Here is a 24,243-nt window from a genome sequence, read left to right on the forward strand (position 1 = left end):
GTGGTCAGAATGCATGTCAGAATCGTTCTAATATGAAAAATGCTACACGTGGCAAAGTAGAGTTATTATGACATCTTTTCAAGATAAAATAGTATCAGGTGTGGATGGAAATGAGTTTACAAAACATCATGAGCAGAGCTGCACATGTCCGGATAAAATTCAAATGGATAAAGGGGACAATTGGAAATATCTTTGGCAATACAAAATTATAAATATCAAAATGAAACAGCTGAAAAAACTGAGATTTCATTGGTTTACATGTGTGACAGCAAAAAAAAATCCAAAATTATTTTTGAAATCGATCAAAATGATTTGTTGATAAACCTAAATTCACAACATTACTGAATTAAGTTAGTCAACAGAATATGAATTATAATTCACTGTATGGTCTATTTAAATAGCTCACCTTCAGTCCATCAACACCGGGGATGCCAGGAGGCCCAAGAGAACCCTGGTAAATAAAAACAAAGGCCTTTAGATGTCATCTCACCACTGTGTTTAGTCTCTCTTTTAAATAAACATGTGATATTGCAGAGTTATTGTCATCAATAAAAAAGGAAAACATTTAGAAAGAAAATAAAGTTTGCATAATCAATATCTGTATCTATTGCAAGAAAATGAAAATGTAGGAAAATGCGTTATTCCCTTGGAATTTCCAGTTTCCATGTTTATTGCTTATAAAAAGTGACCTGATCTTCATCTCAATTACAAATATCGGTAGAAGCAATCCAACTGTGTAATAACACACAATCAGTTGTCATTGCCATGTCTTTATCAGCCCCAGTACGACTTCTCCAAAAGCTACATGGAGTCACGTGTTTGAATTAAGTAGGTAAGATTGTAAATGTGGGTCGTGGAGATAATCATTTCAAAACAGAATAGTTCATATGAAACACAACTTGATCACAACACTTACACTTAGTGGAAGCATGATAGAGAAGTATGAAGAATTTCAACAGCCACAAGTGTTCAGACATAATAAGAACTGTCTACAAATGGAGGAAATCCAGAACTGTTGCTACAATCCTCAGGAGCTGCTCTCCTGTAAAATGCACTTTAAGAGAAGAACAATTCTAAAAGAGGGGGAAAGGGCCCAAAGGTAGCAGCATAACCCCTGCAATCTCAGTTTATACACCTAATTCAAGAAAAACAATACATTTGCAATAATGCCTTCTATGAGAGAACATCATGTAAGAAACTGAAAATCTTTTTTGACATGTTTACAAAGACCATTATCGTGGTTTGGGACTACTTTGCTACCTCAGGGCCTGGATGTCTTCGAATCTTTAGTCGATTTTAGTTGGACTAAAACAATAACTTTTTTTTCCCCCCTAAATTTTAGGAGAATGGCAGTTCAGCAGTATCAAGCCGAGAGGTTGGGTGAATCAACAACACAATGACCCAAAGCATGCAAGCAATTACACGACCAATGTGCATGACCTAGTGACATCTAGTTAACAAATTACTACCCACTGAAAAGCCAGCAGATGAGGACCTGCTTGTTACAAAGAGCTGATTTTGAGGTAAGGAAAACGCAAAGATTCCTACTTCCACATCAATCTATATGATTGATCATATTTTTCTTAAAATGCTACAAACTGTAACTTCAAAGCAAAGTATGGTTGAAGCTTCCAAGTCCTGATCTTAACCCAGTTGAGATGCTATGTGGCATGAAGAGAGGAAGGAAGATCAATCAATACATCCCAGAAATATTAATGAGCTGAAACAGTTTTGTAGGCAGGAACAATTCAAAATTCCTCCTCATCATTGTGTGAGTCCCATCAGCAGTAACAGGAAACGTCTGAGAGAGTTTCCAATAAAATCAATTACATTTTCCAGCCTGCATTGTGTGTGAATGACTGTTCAATTTGTTTTAATAAAAACATAAAAGGTAGAAACATAAGTGCATTATTAATTCTGTTAGACTGCTTTTGTCTGCAATTGAGACAGAGGAAGATCGTTTTACATGTACTGCTTTAACTCACAACAATATGATGCATGGTTTAACAAAATTCCATTCTCGTCTAAGTGGTTTGCTTATGTTGGCTATTTGTGCTATTTAACCATAACAGTGAATTACTGTTGCCATGGTCACATGTAATGAAGATGTCTGAGACAGTGGTGCAATAGTACAACCAGGTCTTTTCTTTATCAGTATGGGTCTTTTCTAGAAGTACTGATTGAATGTGATTCAAGCTGTACAATTTATCATGTAATGGCAACCAATCAGTAACCAAGGTGATGAAACTTGAACAACTCTGACATGGGCTCTGTGCAACACACAGCTTTCCACCCTAAACAGATCTAATTGAGCAGCCTCAGGGCCTGGCTTATGACTCATTAACACAGTGGTGTGTCATCATTGACCCCTCCACATACACAAACCCCCTTCCATGCCACAGGAGGCCTTGCCGACAGATGACAGCGCAGACAGGAAATGTCTGATTGGGTTACACTGAACAAACACTGGCAGCTACCTGATGGCTGGATATGGCTTACATCTGTTCCTCACATCAGCTTGTATCGCAGCACTTAACTCCAGTTTGTCTGTTCTCCATCACTCTCTGTCTCTGTTGCTCGTTTTTTTCCCCTCATGTTTACTTGCCCTTACTGTGGCTCTCCATCTCTAATCTCCAGGTAAACATATCTAGCATCCATCATATTTTTACAGCCACCTGTGTGATTTAAACCTCATTATGATCAAATCCAAAACATTATTCTAAGACGTTACCTTTAGGTTTATCTAAGAATTCAAATAAAAAGCTAGCAGAGACAGACAAAGAGATTACCCTTTCAGAGCAACATGACCTTAAATGTAATTGGTAGACACCTCAGACCGGAGAACTTGTTTAATTCAATTTCAGATTAATAAGAAAGGTAAGTTAAACAAGTGATTGATTCTCTATAACTTACCTTTGCCCCATGTGGCCCCTCTGGTCCCTATAAATGCAAAGAGAGACAGAGGGAAATTGAGTAAAGGTGAAATACAGCAAAAAGAGTCCATGTCAGTTGAAATAATAGTCTCCATAGCCAACAGAGAGACTGGCAAAGCTTGTGGTAGGATTTTATGCAGTGAGCACACATCCTTCAGGCAGAACCAAATCACAATCAACCCCTTGTTTTATTCTTCAGCAAAGCCTGGAAATCTTCTCACTTTGAGCCTTCTTTCACTGAACTGTAACATAAACATGAATCTCTAATGAGACTACGGATAACAAAAACTTGTATGGTTTTATCTTTTTATGATGATCTCATTTGTGTGAGTGTAAAATGTGTCGTGTTTGGCTGTGCTACAAACCAATTCTACACTCCAATACATGGAGAAGTTCATTACCTAAATGGGACAATATTTGGGAAGTCTTACAAAGACAATAAGTTAGCGAGGGCTAAAAAGGCGCCACACTTCTAACTGAGATTTGAATCAGTGATGAATGTGTCTGGAAGAAAAGTTTATATTTTAAAGCCTGCTGGATACCACAGATGAACTGGAGACCATATTGGATTGACGGTATTCTTCTGCTTTGTGAATTCAATTTTGCTAAACAAATTACAAACAGCGGCATAAAAGAAGTTAATCAACACCTGTACACTTGGCCAGCATTGTCTAACTGTAGGCTCAAGATCCAACAGGAAATGGTGCCATTTGGCTACTCACTTGCAGTTGGGTGATGGCCAAGCAGACATTATGCCCCACAAGCCCTTTCCAACAGCATTTTTTGTGCTTTTATATGTGTTGATGCAGTATAACTGTCAAAAACATACGGTCCACTTTTGAGTGTGAAATGTTTGTGTGCCTGTATTGGAAAAAGCAGCCAATGAGGACAAACGCAAGTTGAAAAGTTAGACCGGCAGTTCAAATTTCTGAAAGAAGAAGCAAAGTTTGGTGGTGGCCAACCTATGACTTAGCTGTGATTAGTTTTCTGGGAATAAATAGTTTGTTGGATCATATCTTGTTTAGTTTTGTTAATAAATCAAGGCGACTGCCATGTAACTCAAGCACCAAGCTTTCTCATTTTCAACTCCCATTTTTGTAAAATTAGTCTTTTAAAGCATTGTTCTCACATTTACCAACATGGCCCGCACAGTTGCAGCTCATTTATAGTGCATTCCATCTGCACTTATAACAAAAAACCTCAATGAAGAACTTTCATTATCCCAGCCAGCCAAGAGAAAGGCTTTCCTCCCACTTGCCTTTAAAAGCCTTTGTTAGCTATCCTCAGTAGGGTTTGGTAAACATCTTTATGACCCACCAGGTATGTGAGAGCATGTGCCACTCGCCTGAGTGCTAATTAACTTGGCTACATCTGAGAGCACTCAGGAGCTACTTGCTGAAAAGGAGATTTTTTTTTTTTAGAGTCAAGAGCCCTTGAGGAAGTACAGGCTCTCTTGTTTTCAACGTTGAGCCCTAACATTGTGAGAAAATTAAAACTGAGTACAATCTAAAAATCTACTTTTAAAAGAAAGATTTTTTTCTACTAGAATAATTATTAGAGCGCATGCTCAACATGTTGCGCCTCAGCTGCTTCCCTAACTACTTCCCTAACTAGAACGCTGCCACAAATGTACAATATCAACAGGATGCCAATTGAAGTCAAGCATCCCAGCACAGATACAAAGCACCAAATGTTTGGTACTTTCATTCCTGATTCGGAAATGACAAACAATGAGGCAGTTGCCAGGTCACTTCCCACACTCAGACTGTAGCACTTGAACCTCCAGCTCTGCATTTACAAACAACATGTTTGGGCTAATCAAAGTACAGAAAAGCTCCATGTTTGAGCTTTGGGATCCAGGTTGGGAGCTTCTGTTTTCATTCTGAAATATTATTCTGTTGACATTAAATTATGGCGCTTACAACTTTAAAGGATATTAGTCATTTTGACAGGCTGAGTCTTTTTTTTAATGTCTCAGAAATGGAGCTAGAGGTTAGCATAACATTGTGATGGTGACTCTGGACATGTGTGTTTTACTTGAACTGTGTGAATGCTGTTCAATTTTTTAAGACCTTTCAATAACACTTGCTTTACCGGTACAACTTCTATAAACAAAACTGAGCTGTCAGGAAAATGGTATAAAGGTCATCCCAAACCGACAGTGAAAGTTGAAGTATTTCTGTGATGCAAATGACCTGTAAAATGGATGGCTTATTTAATACAGTTTAGCCCCTGACTTAATTCTTAGCTTCAAGAAACGACCTGTGTTGTGTTAAGACAGGTTCAAGTACTTGTGTACTTTTCAGTTGTGATGTGTGCTGAGTGTATAATATTGACCTACTCTTACTGGGGCCACTTATGTATATTCAGCATAACCTGAGATGTTGAATTATGTTTAGAAAAGTACATAATTACAAACACATTGCTCTATCAAATTTATGTTAAATATCTTAGAAATTCCCCTTTTTGCTTTAAAAATGTCTCTTAAGGCAACTGCTCTATTAAAATCTGAATTTTCATTTACATTTCATATCTATATGCAGAGCTTAAGGTTATAAAGTAAAACAGATGCTTGGGTTAACTTTTGTAGCCAGTAACATTGTGTGGACAGGACCTAGGTAGGTAAACATGACATACACTGAATCTTGATGTCTGGCTATGGCCAGGATTGTTGGGCACAAATAAAAAATAAGAATAAACACATTGCCAATACACAGGTTGATTCCACTAACAATGTCCAAAGCCATTCACACATTTTGTTCCTCGTGTTTTGGCTTAAAATAACAAGAAAATGTAGTCAAGGACACCATAAAGTACTAAGCGTATCCTCACTTTAAAGGCATATTAGGAAAATGGGATTCCTTCGTGCATGTCTGGTGTGAATTTAAAAAAGTCTAAGGTGGGTCACGTGTGTATTGTGGGTAGTGTTGGAATGAATAGGATGTAAAGGAGGATGAGTGAAACTCTGCAGCATAACTGGAAATAACACCAAAATACAGATGGAAAAGTTTTTTCAGTGATGGATGGAACATATATAGATTTATTTGGTCTTTTGAGCGCAATCAAGTTCCAAATGAAAACTGTGCGCAAGGCTGTGAGCCACCTTTAGGAAGCTGAAGACCCCCTTAATTTACCCCAGAGAGACCTTATGGCACTGATGGTTTTGAACTAAGTCCTGAAAATATTTCCTTTTCTTCTTTGTCGTCTCTCCACCTCCCCCTCCTTGTTTCTGCTCCACAAGAGTTTAATCCTTCTAACCAGCTCCACATGTCCTGGAAGGTTGCTGGAAACTCTGGAATCTACTTTTGCCTCTTTAACAATAGCCTCTACATTAAAAACGGTGAGCTGCGTCAAGTGGGCGCTAGTTCCTAGGGCACTGTGAGTGAGGCAAATGTTGATTCAGTTGTGACCCCTGAGTCCCTGCTTTGAGCTAAATGTGCAAATGTGAAATGTGTCAATCATGAATTATACTTGTCGTCTGAAGCTCAAAGTGGAGATTAATAGTCTCTATACGCATGTATTTTCTTATGTTTTTAAAGAAGGATCTAGGGTGTGAGTTGCTGGTAAGTTCCCGAGCAGAGAGCCTCTTTTTACTTCTTCATAGGAGATTAAACAGCCCAATAATCAGCTAGAGACCCCACTCTCCAATCCAATATATCATCTTTGCTTATTGACTTTTGGCTGAACACTGAGACTCTGACATTTTAAATGTACAGTGACACACATTTTTAGAACCACTGAGTTCTGCTTATCTCATGCTGATTTACATGGGGGCCTGAATTCCAGATGATGGCTACACTCCTTGTTAAAAGTAGATCAGTGTCATGCAGTGTATATGCTCATGAAATAGAGTAATTTATATCAAGATTTACAGTGAACAGTGATTATTTTTATTCAAAGCTCTGCAGGAGGAGTTTGAGCTCATTACGGATAGGATTATTCATTCATCTTTTTGAGAAATGCTCCTGCTGGAGCTGTCATGAGTGGTTGTGAAAGCACTACAGATGTATAGGAGAACACCTGGGGCCACTGTAGATTTCATATTCATGACACAGTGAACACTTAAACCAAACTTTTCTACCATCACAGCTGCTTTATGAGTAAAAAGAGGGACAAAGCCAACAAAAATTGGCAACATAAAAGCAGAACGAATAGGTACACTCTACAGATGGTAGCCTATTAGGTGATATATAAATCGACAACTTTAGTGTGTTTTTTTCACAACTTAAGCCTTCATCTTTTTCAGGGCCCATTGATGCACAATACACCAGTTTTCCCTCAAAACATGGAAAGGTCAGAGGAGAAACAACCAGAGATGAAAGCACTTTATCATACCTTCTCTCTCAGCTCCACTTCACTTGTGAAATCTGGCAGTGCCATGTGTTTTTGTGTCATTTGTTTCCTTGCATTCTCTGGAATTTGTTTTGACCTTTTCGAAGTAGCGTTTACAAGGAAACTTTAATCAAATGCTTTATTTGCTGAATACCACAAGCTGTATTCACTTGCTGTTAACTGAAACAGCCTGATGTTTAAAGGGTTTGTTGGGAAAAAATAAAACATTTTATGCTGCTTATTATGAAATGTGTCATTTATATTCACTGTTATATGGTATCTGGAAAGCATCTTATAAATATCTCATGTGTCCCATGTAGAATTCCAACGGAAAACTGTCATTAAGACAACAGGGACTACTTTAATGAAAAAAGGATGTTTTTTTCCCCCTTTTTTCCCCCTTGGGGCAATAATTATATAAATAAACATTTTTTTGTTGAGATGTTGCTTCACGGTAAACGTAGAAAAATTTGGCATAACATACACAGTTCTAACTTTATGTAGCTAAACCAAGTTATAAAGATGGCGCAGGCAGATTTGCTTTCACAGATGGTGAAAGGTTTAAATATAAATCAAGTTTTTCTTTGTATACTGTACTCACAGCATAATTCTAGTAGTTATTTGACAAATTTGATAGATTCAGTGTTGTTTTTTCTTGAAGAATCTCCCTTTAAAATACCCTCAAATGAGTTGCTGTGTTCAAACATTAACTGGTGCTATAGCCTATGTTCATTACATAAGATTTTGTAAATTAACTAAACTATCTGCAAATTACATGAATAATAATAATACTAATGAAAAAAACATATTACTCCAAACACTGTACTTGGTTTGTATTGTTTTTTTCATGTCTTTTCCAAAATGTAGGAAAAATTATGCAAATTTAATTGCCCTTTGTATATCAACAGTGTAATGTTCAAAGCTACCGTAAAAATTTAAAGAGTCCATAGTTATTCCACCATACTCCAAAACACGGTGCTGTTGTGTTGAAATGGATTACAAGAGATGCTTCGTTAAATATCTTGTCATTATGGTCCATTTAGAACATTCCCCAGAATGTCTTTCAGTTTCTTTAAGACTAACAACAGTGAACTGCGCTGCTTTATAGACTACATTTCTAACTATTCATTAATGTTAATAAGGAACCAATATCAGCAGCTGATCTCCAATCAAAATGTGATTTGAAAAGGTAAATTTAGCCCTCACCATGGGTCCTGTTTCTCCCAACAGCCCTGGATCACCCTATGAGAAAGAAAAAAAGAGGGAAAAAACATACAGTTAAAAGAAGAGTAGAGTGCTCGTTGATGAGAAAATTATCTTTTCAGAGTCAAAACAACCAGGTTGAAAATTTGCACAGTGGCCAGGTAGACAAGAGGAGCTGAGAACTGTTTACATGTTGTGTTGTCTGGAGGACATTTATCAAATTGTGCCACCTGTACCCTCCATTGTCTCTGTCCTAAAAGCTCGTTTTAGTCTCTGCTTTTGGTTCAGGTCGGCCCAGAGCTCGGCAGCGAGTTCAGATTCAAACCTTTAACATTACATCTTTTTGATATTTCCATTTTTTCCCCCTCCTCTTAAGTTATCCACGACAGGAGTTATAAATCAAAAAAGAAATAAAACAACTTGTAAAGAGAAGTGTAATTTCTTAGAAAAATGGAACAGTTTTTGCAACTTCAACGGGAGTAACTGAAATGTTGATCTTAAGAAACTTGGAAGGAACCATACAAACAACACTTAATATATATTTACACTCCTACTGTGTCCTCTGCCAAGACAATAAAGATCAGCTGGAGCCTACAGAAGGTTTTATGGCTGAAAATAACTGACAGGCTTATTCTGTTTTTTTTTTCTTTCTCTCAGAGTCCACATAAATTAGCAGGATGCCAGTGATAGGCTTTAAGACATGGAAAATATTATGCTAAAATAAAAAACAACCAAGTACAAGTAAATCTATACCGTTAACCATTCTTTTGGCCACATTTATTCTCTGTTAAGGCCATTAGGGTAATGAACTGCAAAATAGTTTGTCTCATCTTCATTAGACAGGTTTTCATTGGAATGAACCCTTCAAGCAACAAGTCCAAATCAAATTGAAATTGAGAACATACAGAACTGAAAATTAATGGAAACATCTGTAGTATTTCTTAAGGATGCATCCCCAGAATTTTGATGATTCAGTGGCATTTTAACGGCACAGAGTGCAAACGAAACTATTCATTCCACTATATCAAAGTTCCCCTGATGTCAAGTGAAAACCAATACTAACCGGGAGACCTGGAACACCTCTGGGTCCATCTTTTCCAGTGTCCCCTGGTGGCCCCCTTGGTCCAGGTGGACCTGGTGGCCCCGGTGGCCCTGGTGGTCCTGCTTGGCCCTGATCTCCCTGTATGGCAAGAGAAGACATTTCCGTATCATTATGGTGTGATATTGTTGGATCTATTGAGACTGGAGCCACTACAATTAAATGATGATAAAGAAAGGGTGGTGGAATGATCTCATGGGTGGCTATGGCCTGCCTCCATTCATAACTAAAAGGAGAGTTTGCATTTTCAAGTTAGCATACAATGATGGAGAGAGGCTGCATTGTCATGATTTATAGCTGAAATATCAATCCTTTAAAGTGCATGCAATCCTAAATGGACTGTGCATTAAGCAAAGACTAAAAAATGTCATATTTGTCAGTGGGGTGCTGCAGTAATCAGGGAAGAATTACTGAAAATGTGTGGTCTATTACTGTACTGGATTACAAGAAATTTAGAAAAAAATATTCAGCAATTCAACTTCCAGGGAAAGTTCTTTGATAAGTGCCAAGACAGTAATTCATTTTACTTTAATGAAACTTCTTTTAAGGACTTTTCCATATTTCCTTTTAACAATAAATGAATGAGTGTAAGAGTGCATATGACAGGTCTATCTAAAAGTTGCATGCATTGGCCAGAGTGAAGTGATTTGGTGAGACTTGGCACAGGGGACAGAGACAAGGAAGGACACACCCACTACCTTAATGAGCCGTCGCTTTATGAGCTGCTGGTCAGCGGAAAGAAAGCCATGATTGATCTTAGGGAAGACCATCTGAGCAGGTGTGTGAGGTCAAGAAGTCGTAGGTCAGAGGTGAGAGAAGGTTGAAGAAGGATGAGGTCCCAGAAGAAGAAGAAAGAGGAGGAGAAGGAGGAAGGCAAATGCAAAAAGAAACAGATTTTGTTAGAAAGGCCTGTTTTCATGAAACCCCAGTCCAGTGCCTTCACAGATGGGAGGAGGGAATCCACACTTTTCCTACACTGAGGCGGTTTGCTTCGGAAGTCTGGGCTTACTCTTTGGAACTTAGGCCCATAATTACCACCTCTGGGGTGCAAATGTGCTACAGTGGCCTAAAGGTCCCCCTGGAAAAATGGGAATTACTCCTCGTCTGTGAAAGCACTGTCATCATAACTGTGCCTGCTGCTCAGTCAGACTCTGGAAGCTGCACACACTGAAAACATGGTCAACCTTCTGTGTTAAGGTCGATTTCTAACATTCTGTCTTTCAATGCATACTTTATTTTGCAAGCACCCACTGGCATTAAGCAGCTTCCGCCATTATTGAAACAATCTTGAGAGCCAAATTGGTGGTTTTAAAGATTTGCGGTGAACCATGGGCATGAACTGTAAAAAAACATTTTGCCATTTTGCTTCCTAGTTGAGTATTCCCCTTTAAACTTCTTCCATTCATTCCAGCATCAATGGACAAAAGCCAGACCATGTCTTAGTCTCGGGGTACTGATTCTTGTTCCAGTTAGCTACATATTACAAGGTTGTAAAAGGCCACCTTTGCTTTTAGTGGAAGACCTGGCATGTATAATGGAACAGAAACCTCTCGAGTCAAAGACTGGTAGTGGCAGTTTGGAGAAGAGGACAGCGAGTGACTGGCTGTGATTAATTAGACAGGGTTTTCCTGTGCATACTCTCTCATCAGGCTTTAAGAAAATCAGCTGACAGTGATTCATTAACTCCCAGTGTGTGCTGCAGACAAGTCAGACTGAGCAGCTTGGCAGCGCCACCAACGACAAACCTTGACAGTCAGGATCTGATTGCTGTGCAAAGCAGCCAGTGTAGGGAGACCAGGCAATCCCTAAAGGGACAAACAGCAAACACATGGCACAACGCACACATGACATTCAAACACTGGGTGACCAAAAACAGTTAAAGAAGAGGAGAATAAGCATCATACTCGTTCAAATGTTTTAGATGAATAGCATAATATGAACTTCTGTGACGTATATGTAGCCACATCAAACTTAATGATAGAAGAGTTGAAGACCAGACATTTCAGTTCTAAACCATCATTTAATTTTACACACTTACTTTTTATACTTTTTCAAAGTTTAAGTTTGCTGTCCTCACTGAAACTATGTTGACAATAAAGCCATACTGTGTAGACTACAATGAAAAGAACAGTTGGTAACCCTTTTCTCCTGTTTTCTTGCAGCTATACAGAAAGAGAGTTTGATATGATTATCATACAATACACTCTGAATTTAGACATGCTGGTAAATTGAAGAGTGGTATTGCTCAATGAGCTTCAAGGAACATCAAGAGATTGAGATGTTTGAAAATTCGGAGAAATGGTTTTCCAACAAACTTAATGACAGATGTGATCCACTCATGAAAAATGAATAAAAGAAGAAAGCATCAGGCCTTCTCCTTGCTGAAAGCAAACAATGGCTTACAGCTGCATATCAACTTTAATCTGAATCCAAAAACGATGACATTTAGTAAGCTGGACAGGGTTTTTGAATGCCGTAGTCAAATAAATGCATCAAATTATGTTTTTATTATTTTGCGGGAATATATTGTCCAAAGACAATATATATATATTTTGATTTTATTGCACTTTCTAGCTATGAAATACAATCTTTAATCAAGACAAGTCCCAAAATCATATGTTTCAAACAAAAAAATGAATTGACTGTTCGCCACACCCCAAACAGGAAGGGGAGGTATGCTCTGAATCATTATTATATTCTGCTCACTGCCTTACTACACTTAGCTGACACAGAGTTCTTTCCAAAGCATGTAACCGACTAATCACATTAGCTTTTGGGGTGAGGTTACACCTCACACCTCCCCTTACTGTTTAAAAGTTGATCTTGAATGAAGATTTACATGTTGTAAAGCAGCACTTTCTGGAAGTTACACAATCCTTGAAAGCATTACCTGAAAATGTGTTTGCCAAACAGAAACATTTCTCTTTGTCTCTTGGAAAACATGACTGGTTATGTTTTAAAAAAAAACATTCTGATCTAACATTGATCCAAGTATTCTAGTAGCACAGTAAGAGTGTAAATCAACAGAAAATGATTTCCCCATGCTTGATGGTTGCACATTTTCTAGTTCTTCTTTTTGTTGCAGGTTCTGCTCCAACACAAAAAAACAACCTGAATGCACTGATCAAAGCATTTCTTCAAGACTTGTACCCTAGCATAAACCTTCCCCGTGAGAAATCAATTAATCTTCATCTAAAGTCAACTCAAGATAAAAATCTGGCCTATCCAAACATGGCTTTTGTGCCATCCCTCTATTTTTCCAAAGATAATTCAAAAAGCATGGCTCATTAGGAATATGGCTTTCAAGCCAGGCTGTTTTGATTCAGGCCTGCAGCAGAACAGAGCAATGGATACACTTACACTGCAGACAATGGCTGTGCTGTGTGCGACTCGACTGAAGCACATGTATTTCTCCAGTTATTTACAACCTCAAACATTTTGAGGACAAGGAAGGAAAACAAGCACTGGATGATGAGTGGGGGGAGCGGTCAAAGACTCCAGGCATGAGATGCAATGCAGAGCATTTGCAGGCTGGAGTGTTTTTTAAAATGTTTTTCTTCTACAGTCCTTTTGACATATATGCAAGCAGAAACACTGTAGAGAAGCAGTGCCCAGGTCGACATAATGCTGACAACCTCACTGACTGGTGTATGTTTGTCATGTGAGAGAAGTAAACGTATTCATGTTCATTCTGCAAGCTGCTTTAACATTGATGTCCATGTGTGAGAACAATAATAACATGGTGGTAAACAGAGGATCCTGAGCATTTACAGACTGCTTTTGTTTGCTTTTCTCTCAAAGTGGATGCTGGTTATTTGGCGGGGAGCTCTAGTGCTATGTATTTGCCTGCAGCGAAGTGACTCGATCTGCAGAAAGCAAAAAGCCAGATATGTGGACAATCAGCATTAGCCTCAACAGCACGTCAGCCAAATCCAGCATCTCCACAAGTACACCACACACACAAAATGAGTCAAGCAACTACAGACTTTGGCGTTTTCCCGAATATCTATTTGTGGAATGGATTTCAAGTTCTGCACTCAGATGGTTTAAATATATTTAAGTGTGGACCAATACATCAATTTGAAACCCCAGACATGGCTTTAATCTGAAAAATCTAATTTATCTCAGTGAAATTAATTTGGTTTTATATAAAAAAATAACTGTTCACTGCTGTGAATTCAAATCCTGGAAATTATATAACCATGATAATTTTTCTTCGTCTTTTTCCGGGAGGAACATTTCAGACTGCCAAATCTCATGTTATGAGAAGGACTGGACAAACTATGGCATTTGTTGGGAAAAATCCCAGGAATTTTTCCTCACACTAATGCAGGAATTCTCCAGCCTTTGCATGACAGATGTAGTTAGTGCTATCCCTCAAAAAGGACCACACACTTATCTCTGTGGTATACATAGCCTGAAGCTCTTGGTAATTATATCCACAAGTGAAGCTCCACTGGTGGCCATTCATTTGTTTGTCAAAACTGGCCAATCTATTATTTGTTGCTTGGTTAACCCCTGATATTTGGATGTGACCCGTGGCCTTTAGTTCACATAAATGGCTGACCCTGACATGTGGGCAGCAGACAGAGGAAGTGTCCCATGTAACGATTCTCACACTGTCTTTGGCCACAAAAGCTGGGGTTCCAAACTGACCCTTTGGTAAAAGATCTATTCTTTAAATTCGAAAATGAAAACTGTTTGGTGGATAGAGGAGGTGATCTAGACATGCTTTGTTGTTTAAATGCCCCTCCATATGGGTCCAATCAACTCCAAGCAAAGAGTCAATACTAAGCATGAAATTAGCTTCATTGCAACCCCAACAGACAGACTGAAGGTCAGTAAGGACTTGTCCTGTCAAGATAAAAGGAAATCTTTCGAATACTGCTCAACTACATTGACTCATTAATCTAATATGCAAAGTCAATATGCCGTTGTGGAAAGGCAATATAATTTAGTGGTGACCTGACTGCTTTCATATGTGACAGCAACACTGTGTGTTAATTTGTACCTTTTAGGGGACAATTTTGATGTAACAAGAAGCTAATTAAATACCATCTTGAAATGGTCCGTTTATTTACTGTGTAAGACAAATAGGACCTTCTAGTCCTTGTTAAAACTACCCACTAAAGGGCTGTTTCCCTAGTATAAATAGAGAATGATGACTCTATTTAAAAGGGCACAAATAATTACCAAAAATTTCTGTCCTAATAGACATGATTTATCCCAGTAAGGCTAGCTCTCTTGTAGCAGTTTAATTGGTGCAGTTCTTGCATCTGTAATGATTATTTCTACATAAATGAAAATGAACTAAGGACATCATAGTTGAAAATGTGTTTGTCGATGTTGTGAAAGAGGGAAATTACCCAGGGAAACACAGTCCCTGAAGCTGGCTGTAATTTGAAGCGTGCCTATGTGTAACATTAGATGTGTCACTTGGAAACCACTAATTGAATTCCACAGAAAGGGTCATTTGTACAGACTTTCAAATCATAGGAAAACCAGGCGAAACAAGCCCGGAGGAGAGCTGACAGAGTTCATCGGCAAACTACTAACGTCTGGGTGGGCGCCAGCACAGAATTGGGATCAGATCCACTTGAGAGATGGCTGTTGTTCAAGTGACAAGACAAACTGTGTTGCTGAGTTCTCTTTTCCATGTGTCCCAACCTCTGCATGCTCTTTGCCCTCATCGAAATCAATTGTAAACATTCAAAGTGACTTTGACTTACCTACAATCTACCCTTGATGAACAACAGCAGATACAGAGGAAGTGAAAGTGTGCGTATGCATGCGTAGACGTGACCTGGGTTAATGCAGTCTACTTTAAACAAACCTGTGCAGTCTGCTTTTCAAAGAGGGCTCATTTTTAACCACTATTTGAGAAAAATGAGAGCTACACTCACTGCAAAGCGGAGATAGACTAATTCATTTCAGAGTCTGTCAAGCATGGAAAAGCACTCACATTAGCATCATTTAGATGCTGCACTTTTATAGAAATGTCAGGAAATGATTAAAGTTATGAATACGCCATGTTACATTGAGGACTGAAGTCAATCGCAAGTAATCTTAGAGACAGAACCAGTAAGCTTTTGATCACTGCTGAGACTGAACAGAGCTCTTCTGCTGATGTGAAAAAGCTTGAATGCATATTAAATTTGAAGACAAGGGGGAAAAAAATAGGTTTTCATATTTTGAAAAGTGCACCCCCTCAAGTATCTTGCACATTTGCCTGTCTAGCAGTGCTGAGATGCTTGTTATATTTGGCCACGTTGGAAGAACACTATCCCTGGAATTTCATGCATTTCAAACCTTTCACCCACAATTCTGCTGGGGGATACACACATAGTCACATTCATCTGCTAAACACAAAAATCAGAGTAAACCACATACCCGAGGTCCCTGGTCACCTTGATCCCCCTGCGGAAGGAAAGAAAAAGAATTTGTCTCCAAATGTGAGGGTCAAACACACAATTAAACACGTGTACAAATACAGTGTTTGTAACAATCATAGGCTCGCATCAAAACCACTCAGGCATAATTCAGAACGTACTGATAAAGAAAAATAATACAGGAACCCTCAACTATTTATCGTGGTTAAAAGTAAAATAACTTATGATAACATGGCCTGACATGAATCTGGTATGAGAAAAAGAAGAGGAGAAAGAAAAGGAGCAGTGGTGTGAGGTTTTGGTGAGGTGGTGGTGAGGGGGGTGATGGGAACTGAGTGCGGGCAAACTGCAATGCAAGGCCAGATTTTATGCCCCAGAGATCATTGGCTTTTTGCCTTTTCTGAGGGTAAATGTCTGTGGAAAGAGCACAATCCTGACGGAGAAAACATTTGGTTTCAAATCAACCTGCATGGAGAAGGCTGTGGCTTTATCACATTAGTGTGAACCCCAAACAAAAGCACACTTTTGTTTGAAATAAGTGAAGGAAGACCAAACGTTGGAAAGAAAATTACTACCTTAATCTGTGCAGAATCGGATAAGTGAACATCCTCAAACTATCTCAATCGATGTGTTTTTCTTTCCTGCTGACTGGGTTACAGTTTAGCCACACCAGTATAATGAGCCGAACAACCTATCACACATGGATGGGGATTTTGCTCAAACATGCTTCAATGTAAAGCCTGTGTAATTTCAAATAAAACAGCTCTTGGAATTTTTGTAATTTTTCATTGGGCCATAGTGCCAAACCAAATTTAATAGGGAAACAGTTGTGAATGGCCACTCTGATGAATGCTTTATTCGTCCTGGGTGGGAATGCACACAGTTGTTTTTGATTTCATTATACTGCAGATGTAGTAGTTCACATGAGAAGCATGGACATGAATCTAATCAACAGGGCCGCGTTATCATAACGAATGTTTGACAGTCATATAAATCTGCTTATGCAAGTCAGGCTTTTGGGTTTTTGTTTGCGTTTTCTATAGAAATCCCAATGTTGATTTATGACATTATTCAGAGACAACAACTAGCATCATTCCAAACCCCAAATTACAAGAAATAATTAGTTTCCAAACAGTGACACTTGGCACAGACAGCAACTGTGATCATCTGTTTCTCTGTTTGACATCAGCTCTGGTTGGTACTCTCACGCTAACTCCTTGTACTACCATTTAACAGATTATTGTGCAGTAACACAATAATCTTTTTAATGGTATCGCTTTATTCCCAAGTTGCAACCAAATCACATAAAATATAAACACAAATAATTCATTTTAAATTTTTTCACAGATGGGCTGTAAAAATCTTAATCAATTACTCACAGCAGCACTTAAAGTTTGCACTTTGTATTCTCCAAACAGCAACCTGTGTTCATAATAATTTAATGAAAGGACTTCATCAACTTTAGTGAGATTCTACAGGCATGCATTTCGTCCCCTTGTTCTGAGGACTTGTAAAGAGACAGCGTGGTTACTTTGCATGCTCTGCTGCTGTTTTATGGAAGATTGCTCAGCGAGGCTTTTAAGGGTTTCTACCCAAGGCTGCGGCTTTTTAAGCTATTTGCTGTGGATTTTTAAATGGCAAAAGAATTGAAATATTCAGACTTATGGTCAGGGCTACTTGAATTCAAATTAAAGCGGCAGATGTAAAATCACACCCTCTATGAACAAATTAACAGCAAGATGAGCAGAAAAAGAAAATTCTGTTGTTTTGACGAATAATAACGGACAATTGGACCACAGATGAGAGACTGAAATTCCACTTTAGTGAAAAGGTTTAATATGCAACTTTAAAAAACTAAAAAACAAGCAAAGTTTTTATCAAAGTTATCTTAAACTGTTTCTTTTAAGCCTCAAATATAGTTTAATCAGTAAAGGATTAAACTCCATTGCAGACACTCACATGCGCTAACATGCATGTGTGTCAGGTCCAGCTGCCAAAACAAAGAACTCTAAAAGGAACCATGTTCCAATGCTATATTTTCACATAGTGGATTAATAAATGAAAAAAAAAAAACTACTTCAATTCTAAGGTTTTCGTGTGAGGACATAAAATAATGTAGTCCTCACCTCGCCTTAAATTGGGTAAACAAACTTATGTGTTGTAAAAAAAAACAAAAAAAACACATGACATGTTACGTTGAGCCAAAATGCAGAAACTGTGTGTGAAAAAGTCCATCCTTACCATTTCCACAGGAATTAAGAGCGTAAGTAGTACCTAGGTGCCGTTACTTAATTCAGTGATCATCAGCCGGTGTGAGCACCTCTATAAAAGCAGAATTTTTGGCAGTTTGCTGGTCTGGAGCATTCAGGAGACCGTTAACTAAATGCAAAGTCGAAATTACATCAGCAGGGATGTTAGAGAAGCAACTGTTTCTGTCCATCAATTTGGGAAGGGTTACAAGGCCATTTCCAAACAATTTTCATGTTTCCATCATGCTACAGTGAGAAAGATTATTTACAAGAGTTGAACTTCCCGAGAGCAAGTTCACTTTAGAGAAGATGCAGTGAATGTGCAGTGAATTATATTCTCAGAATCTACAGGCCTTAGTGAGCATTTTAAATGTTAAAGTTAATAACAGTACAATTAGAAAACATTTCAACAAGTAGGGCTTGTTTGAAAGGGTTTTCGTGAGGAAGCTTCTTGCCTCTAAACATAACACTGCAGCACTATCTTGGTTTGTAAAGTCACGTCTGAACAAACCACAAGACTTCTGGGACAATGTCCTTTGGACAGATGAGACCAAAGTGGAGATGTCTGGTGAAAATGCACCGCAATACATCTGATTAAAAACAAACACAGTACATCGGCACAAACACCACACACCAACTGTCAAGCAAGATGATGGAAGGGTGTTTGGACTTGTTTCGCTACCACAGGACCTGGTCACATTTCAGTCAAGGAATCGACCATGAACTCCTCTGTATACGAAAGTGTTCTAGAGACAAAGGTCATCCATCTGAGAGCTAAAGGCTGGTAATTGGGCTGTAATTGGGTCATTCAACAGGACAATGATCCCAAGCACAGCAGCAAATATGAATCTGAGACTGAAAAAAAATAAAAAATAAAGGTGTTGGAATGGTCCAGTGAAAGGCCAGACCTCAACCTGATTGAAATGCCGTGGTGGGGACTTAAAAAAGTTGTACATAAACAAATGGCCAAATGGCCACAAACCTCAATAACCTGTATAGGCGTACTTTCTTTTTTCATCACTATATTCATTTGCTGTAGTCTTAGCTCAGCCCTGAGTCTTAAAACTAGGAAGTAGCTTGCCTTGCTAGTTTCAAATAGTATTTTGCCTCATTTAGAGGGATCTACTTTAACTGCTTCCCTCTGCCTCAGCTTTAGAAAAACTAACAGCTGCTGGCTTAGCATGCTGACTTGTGAGTGGAAGAACAATTTATTTTACAAACAACTAGAAAACAAGTAAGGACAAGCATTTTTCAAACTGTCATAGCATTTCTTTAAGAAGTGTAACAACATGCTCTAAATATCAAGGCTATATTGATTAAAAATACCTAAGAAAACACTTACCTTTTCACCCATTGGACCTGGAGGGCCCTATGAAAAGAAAAAAAAAAGTTAATCAGAACAGATAAGAAAAAAACAACAAACTAAGGTCCATGTGAATTATTTGCAGTCATTGTGGAGATGAGTTGCAACAAAGTGTTAAAAATCAGGACGACCAATTATGTCAAGAGACAAACAAGACTTGAAAGTAACTAACTGAAGAGAAAGAGAGACAGGGTTTTGATGAAACTATGTGTACTTGCTGACATCTCTTTCAGGATTTGATTAAAATATCGTGTCACAGACTGGCAAACGGCACCTTATGCACTGTAGACAGCAGGGCTTATAAAAACATACAATTAAAACATAAAACAGACCCAAATCAAGTCCATGTTTACCAAGAGGATCAAATCCAGCAAACTCTAACCAAGAACTGGCAAGCACATTGTGAAATGTGCCCTGAACAGGAGGATTACTTTTTTTTTTTTTTTTCATTGTGCAGTTTTTGTGAGCCAGCTTTGCATCCAGCGTGTCAGTCAGCAGGCAGCAGCTCCAGGGTGGCCTCTGTAAAAGACTGCGGGTGGAGCAGACGATTTGACAATGAGGTGTGCATCCATATGGATAGGTACTCGAAACAGTACCTTTAACTTTCAAGTTGAACCGAGTCCTTTGGGCTTTAGACTTGAAGTGAGTTAGGCCATTCAGAGGAAAAAAATGCTGGTTTTGTATTAAACGGTGACAGTGTTGTAGAGTGATGTACTGACAATCCATTTAGCAAAGTTCTTAAACCCTTGAACTGGAGAGAGAAAATTATACCAAAGCTCAACTGTATTTCACACAAAAATCTATCTGCTTTAGTGTGTGAAAACATACCCGAATGCTCTAAAATTTACAAAGTGTCCAAAAGTAAATGGAACAAGCTGTTCAGTCGCAATAAGTGGCCTTGCACAGGTTACTTTTCCAGACCAATACTGGTACAACTCACGCTAATCCACAGACAGATGACATTATTAAAGGTCCTGTGTTTGGACGTGTTCCTTTAAGTCTATGAATAAATGACCTATAACTTTACTCTTACAAATACTGACAGGCTTCAACTGCACTGGCACATATTTGCAGGACTAAAACTGAAATACTCCAAAGGAAGTTCAGCAGTTTTCCTAATAGGACTGCTCAAGGGGGATGAGATTTCTAGCCAGGATTTTAGCAAGCTCACTGTCACGAGACATTATTTTTGACACTTGGTTAACTATCTGTAGCTTTCTGTCTATCCATAGAAGTACGTATGTTCTCAACTGGATCTGCCTCAGGCTTCATTTTCCCTGGTCATGAGGTGAACCTGCACAGCAATCTTGTGCAGTGCATCATCACATAAATTCAAAATGTGACGCAACTGTGTTGGCCTTAAAAAAGCTCAGGCAGGCCATTAGAAACTCAGCTTTATTACACATGTATTCAAAGAGGTGGTCCTGCTGCTTGGTACTTGACCAGCAATACAAAGAGCCACAACACACTTGTAAAAGCAAAATGCGTTATCATGAAAACAGTGTTTCCGATTGCGGTTTTCTGGGCAGAAATAACAGGCAACATATTGGAATCAAATGTTACTTTTACATTTATAATGATGTGAATGCATTCCAGAAGAGCTAAATAAGTTTCCAGTACCTTCCTCAGAATAGAAGTAGTGTAAGCTTTAGTTGGACAATAGCAGGCTATTGACAGGCTGTTACTGCAAACCGATAAATGGGTGCAACAAAGTAATTCATTATTATAGCTACCACAGTTTTTTTTTTTTCTACACAAGCCTGCTTAATGCACTGTGTTTGGCACTGAAAACTGTAGTTGAACACTAAATTGCCAGGGCAAATGACAGGGCACGAAAGCTGGTGTAGAAAACTGCATCAAAATTATGTAGAATTACAATAAATTCGGATTGTTTCACAATAAGTGCAGTAACATAATGAATCTAATCCACATTGACCTTCCGGCATTTTTATTCCCGATTTACAGAAATGAGTTAATATCAAACTACGCCACTCAAGTTTTGCAACTCCGTCATCTTAATATATCTTTAGAATCAAAACTCTTGAAATGTACCAATTAAAAACAGGATAAATAGCTGCATTTACTGACAGAACTTCATTTTTCTTCCCCATGAGCTCATAAAGCATGTGGAAAGGATTTTTCTACACAGTGCACACCTGCTTGTTATATGGCCCATCATTTGCTCATCACTTGCAGACGCAACATCTACTGGAGCATTTCCAAAAGGTTTACACTGAAGGTCTTTTATAGAGACTATTAAACAGGTCTCTTAGTGAGATGGTCCTTAGGTGTCTACTTGTCTGTTGCTTTGTGGTTTCGGGCCGCCCCACAGACGGTTTCTGTTCAGCACCTGTGTAAGCTTTTCACATCTTTTCACTGCTTCTGCTCTGGCTTAATCAGCTCTCCAGCAGGTGCTCTGATGCTCCGAAGGCTGCTTCTGTTTGATCAAACTTGCTCTCTCTGCACAAGCAAGTTACTTTTATGAAACCGATTAACCCTCTGTAGTATCATCAACACCTTTTAGATAACAGATTGCCGAATAACGTTATGAAACTCAAAAGCTGGAATCTACATATAATGTTTTGCAAAGACGTACGTCACTGTTTCGATAGCATGAAATCTACAATAAGGCAGAACGTCACACCTTTTCAGCAGTGACGTAGTAGAATATGAAAAAAGTCTCATTTATTTATAAAAATAGCATATTACAACTTACCACAAACTGCAAACAGTACTCATCTTCAATGACTCGTCCAAAGGAGAATCTAATCCAATTTAAAGGTTCTCGTCTACATGAAGTTTTATTGGCATAATAAAGCAAATATGAGCAAGGAACATGTGAAAAACTATAAAAAGGAAGATGTGGTTGCCAAAAGTAATGAACCAACTTGAGAGGTGAGTCCCTTTATTCATATAAAATGAGCAGCAGCAGTGCTATACTTTTAAGTAGACTCATTTATTGTCCGAATGCACTCAGGGTAAAGGCCATCTAAGACTGACAGACATTAAGCACCTGACTGATACATTATATATTAACAGTCTTTAAACTGAGACCTCTGTGCCTCCATGGACCCATCCTCTCTTCATGTGCTTTCCCAAAGACAGTTGTTGCACATCCATGGCCTTTTCCTAACCTGTTTAAACAGACCACTGAGAAACGGCTATTGTTGTGAGCCTCCAGGGAACCTCACTCTGGACAAAGGGAGCAATACTGACAGTCCCCGTTGTTGTCAACTCTTTTTCAGCCAGTGTCATGTTTGAGGGGCTGCAATTGCCATCGCTCTGATGCATCTACCTTATCTGTTGCAGATTAATAATGCTCACAACAAACTTCTTGTTCAGTGGCATTGGCAGACCTTTAAGAGCACAAATGTAACGTTGAAATGTCTCAATACGACATATCACCCGACGGTCGTCACATATCTTGTGAAAAGTGATGAAACTGTAAACCAGGCAAGCTTCATGGTAGTTAATGTAACTGCTAAGGGCAGAGTACTGCTCAATGATAGATTTTTCCTGTGCAGCCCACAATCATACATCTGTTCCCTCAACTTTGTTACTGATTGATTAAGCTAAAACTCAAAATGTTAGGGGCTCATGTTCAGTGAGATAATCTTCTCTGGACATGATCAATCATTACCCTAATTTCTGACTATTTTGCTTGGCAGACCAAGCACTCATGTTAATCCAAGAGTACCATCTTGCTTGAGTAATACTTGAATTACTGTATGTGAAATGTTTCGATTTCTATAGAAGCTAAAAATATCGTTGCTCTAAAAATGTTTGGATTTTGTATTTGGTGCACAGTTTTTCACTTTTACAGTGTGAGTTCTGAACAGTTATTGGTCATAAAACCTTAAACATATGCCCGTAAACATATCGTTCATATTTGTGCTGCTGCCACAAAACTGAAGCTTTATGTCCACTTATCGAAAATGACAAACTTCAAATTGAAGACAAGCCACATATCTTCTGCTGGTTAATGCTGGGAAGACTTGTCTTTAACTACCATGATGAGCTGATTTGTTACAGAACATTTTGTGTTTCTGATATTGTCAAGTTTATAGTTGACCACTGGATCAGACTTTAGCTTATTTTTCCCGAGACACATAGCTTCTCATTTCTAAGCCAAACTATGATCATGGTCTCTTGCAAAAGGCCTGAACGAGCTCTTGGTATGAAAAAAAAAAAGAAAAAAAGAGGAAACCCCTGTCACCTTTTAAATTGGCCATGGGAGAAATATGAAAATGCATAGTGAACGCGTGCCAAACCCACAAAGAACATGAAGAACGTTTTTATTCAGATCTGAAAATGTCTCTTAAAACATTTCATATTAGGACGTTGAGACAATGCTCAATAAAATGATCCTGGTACTGAGATATGTTTCTTATGTGCCTTCTGCAAGACCAGTGACAAAGAAGAGACTAAATCGCGGAACGAGATATTTTTATGATGGGCTTCTTAACACTCTTGGAGTCTCTTCTCCTCAGTTGGTCATGAAAAACTGAATCTATGTTTGTAACACAGTCTGTACTTTGAGGTTTGAGGGGTAGATAGTGGATCTACGCAAATGACTGTCAAGCTGAGGAACTGAATTTGACTGCTGTCCAAACTGGAACTGTTTTAAAGTAATTCCTCAATGAAATGTCATTTTGGGTTTTTGACTGTTTTGTGA

General features: G+C 38.5%; 1 protein-coding gene across 10 annotated transcripts in view; it reads right to left on the reverse strand.

Moving 5' to 3' along the window:
- LOC140282017 (uncharacterized) overlaps positions 1 to 19,568 on the reverse strand; it is a 55,643-nt gene extending 36,075 nt beyond the window's left edge. For 9 of the 10 annotated variants that reach the window (XM_072376560.1, XM_072376557.1, XM_072376559.1 and 6 more), the window contains exons 1-7: positions 19,548 to 19,568; positions 15,958 to 15,984; positions 10,266 to 10,337; positions 9,532 to 9,648; positions 8,472 to 8,507; positions 2,914 to 2,940; positions 407 to 451 (exon numbers count right to left, since the gene is read on the reverse strand). In XM_072376560.1, the coding sequence (XP_072232661.1) occupies positions 407 to 451; positions 2,914 to 2,940; positions 8,472 to 8,507; positions 9,532 to 9,648; positions 10,266 to 10,337; positions 15,958 to 15,984; positions 19,548 to 19,559 (336 nt within the window). In that variant the 5' untranslated portion in view covers positions 19,560 to 19,568. Of the gene's footprint in view, positions 1 to 406; positions 452 to 2,913; positions 2,941 to 8,471; positions 8,508 to 9,531; positions 9,649 to 10,265; positions 10,338 to 11,312; positions 11,373 to 15,957; positions 15,985 to 19,547 lie in introns of all 10 variants that reach the window. The other variant, XM_072376552.1, reaches the window with a different exon arrangement.
- Positions 19,569 to 24,243: the final 4,675 nt, after the last annotated feature.

The sequence above is a fragment of the Leuresthes tenuis genome, unplaced genomic scaffold, assembly GCF_036924035.1.
Source record: "Leuresthes tenuis unplaced genomic scaffold, fLeuTen1.0.hap1 SCAF_22, whole genome shotgun sequence".
In the NCBI taxonomy this organism is placed as follows: domain Eukaryota; kingdom Metazoa; phylum Chordata; class Actinopteri; order Atheriniformes; family Atherinopsidae; genus Leuresthes; species Leuresthes tenuis.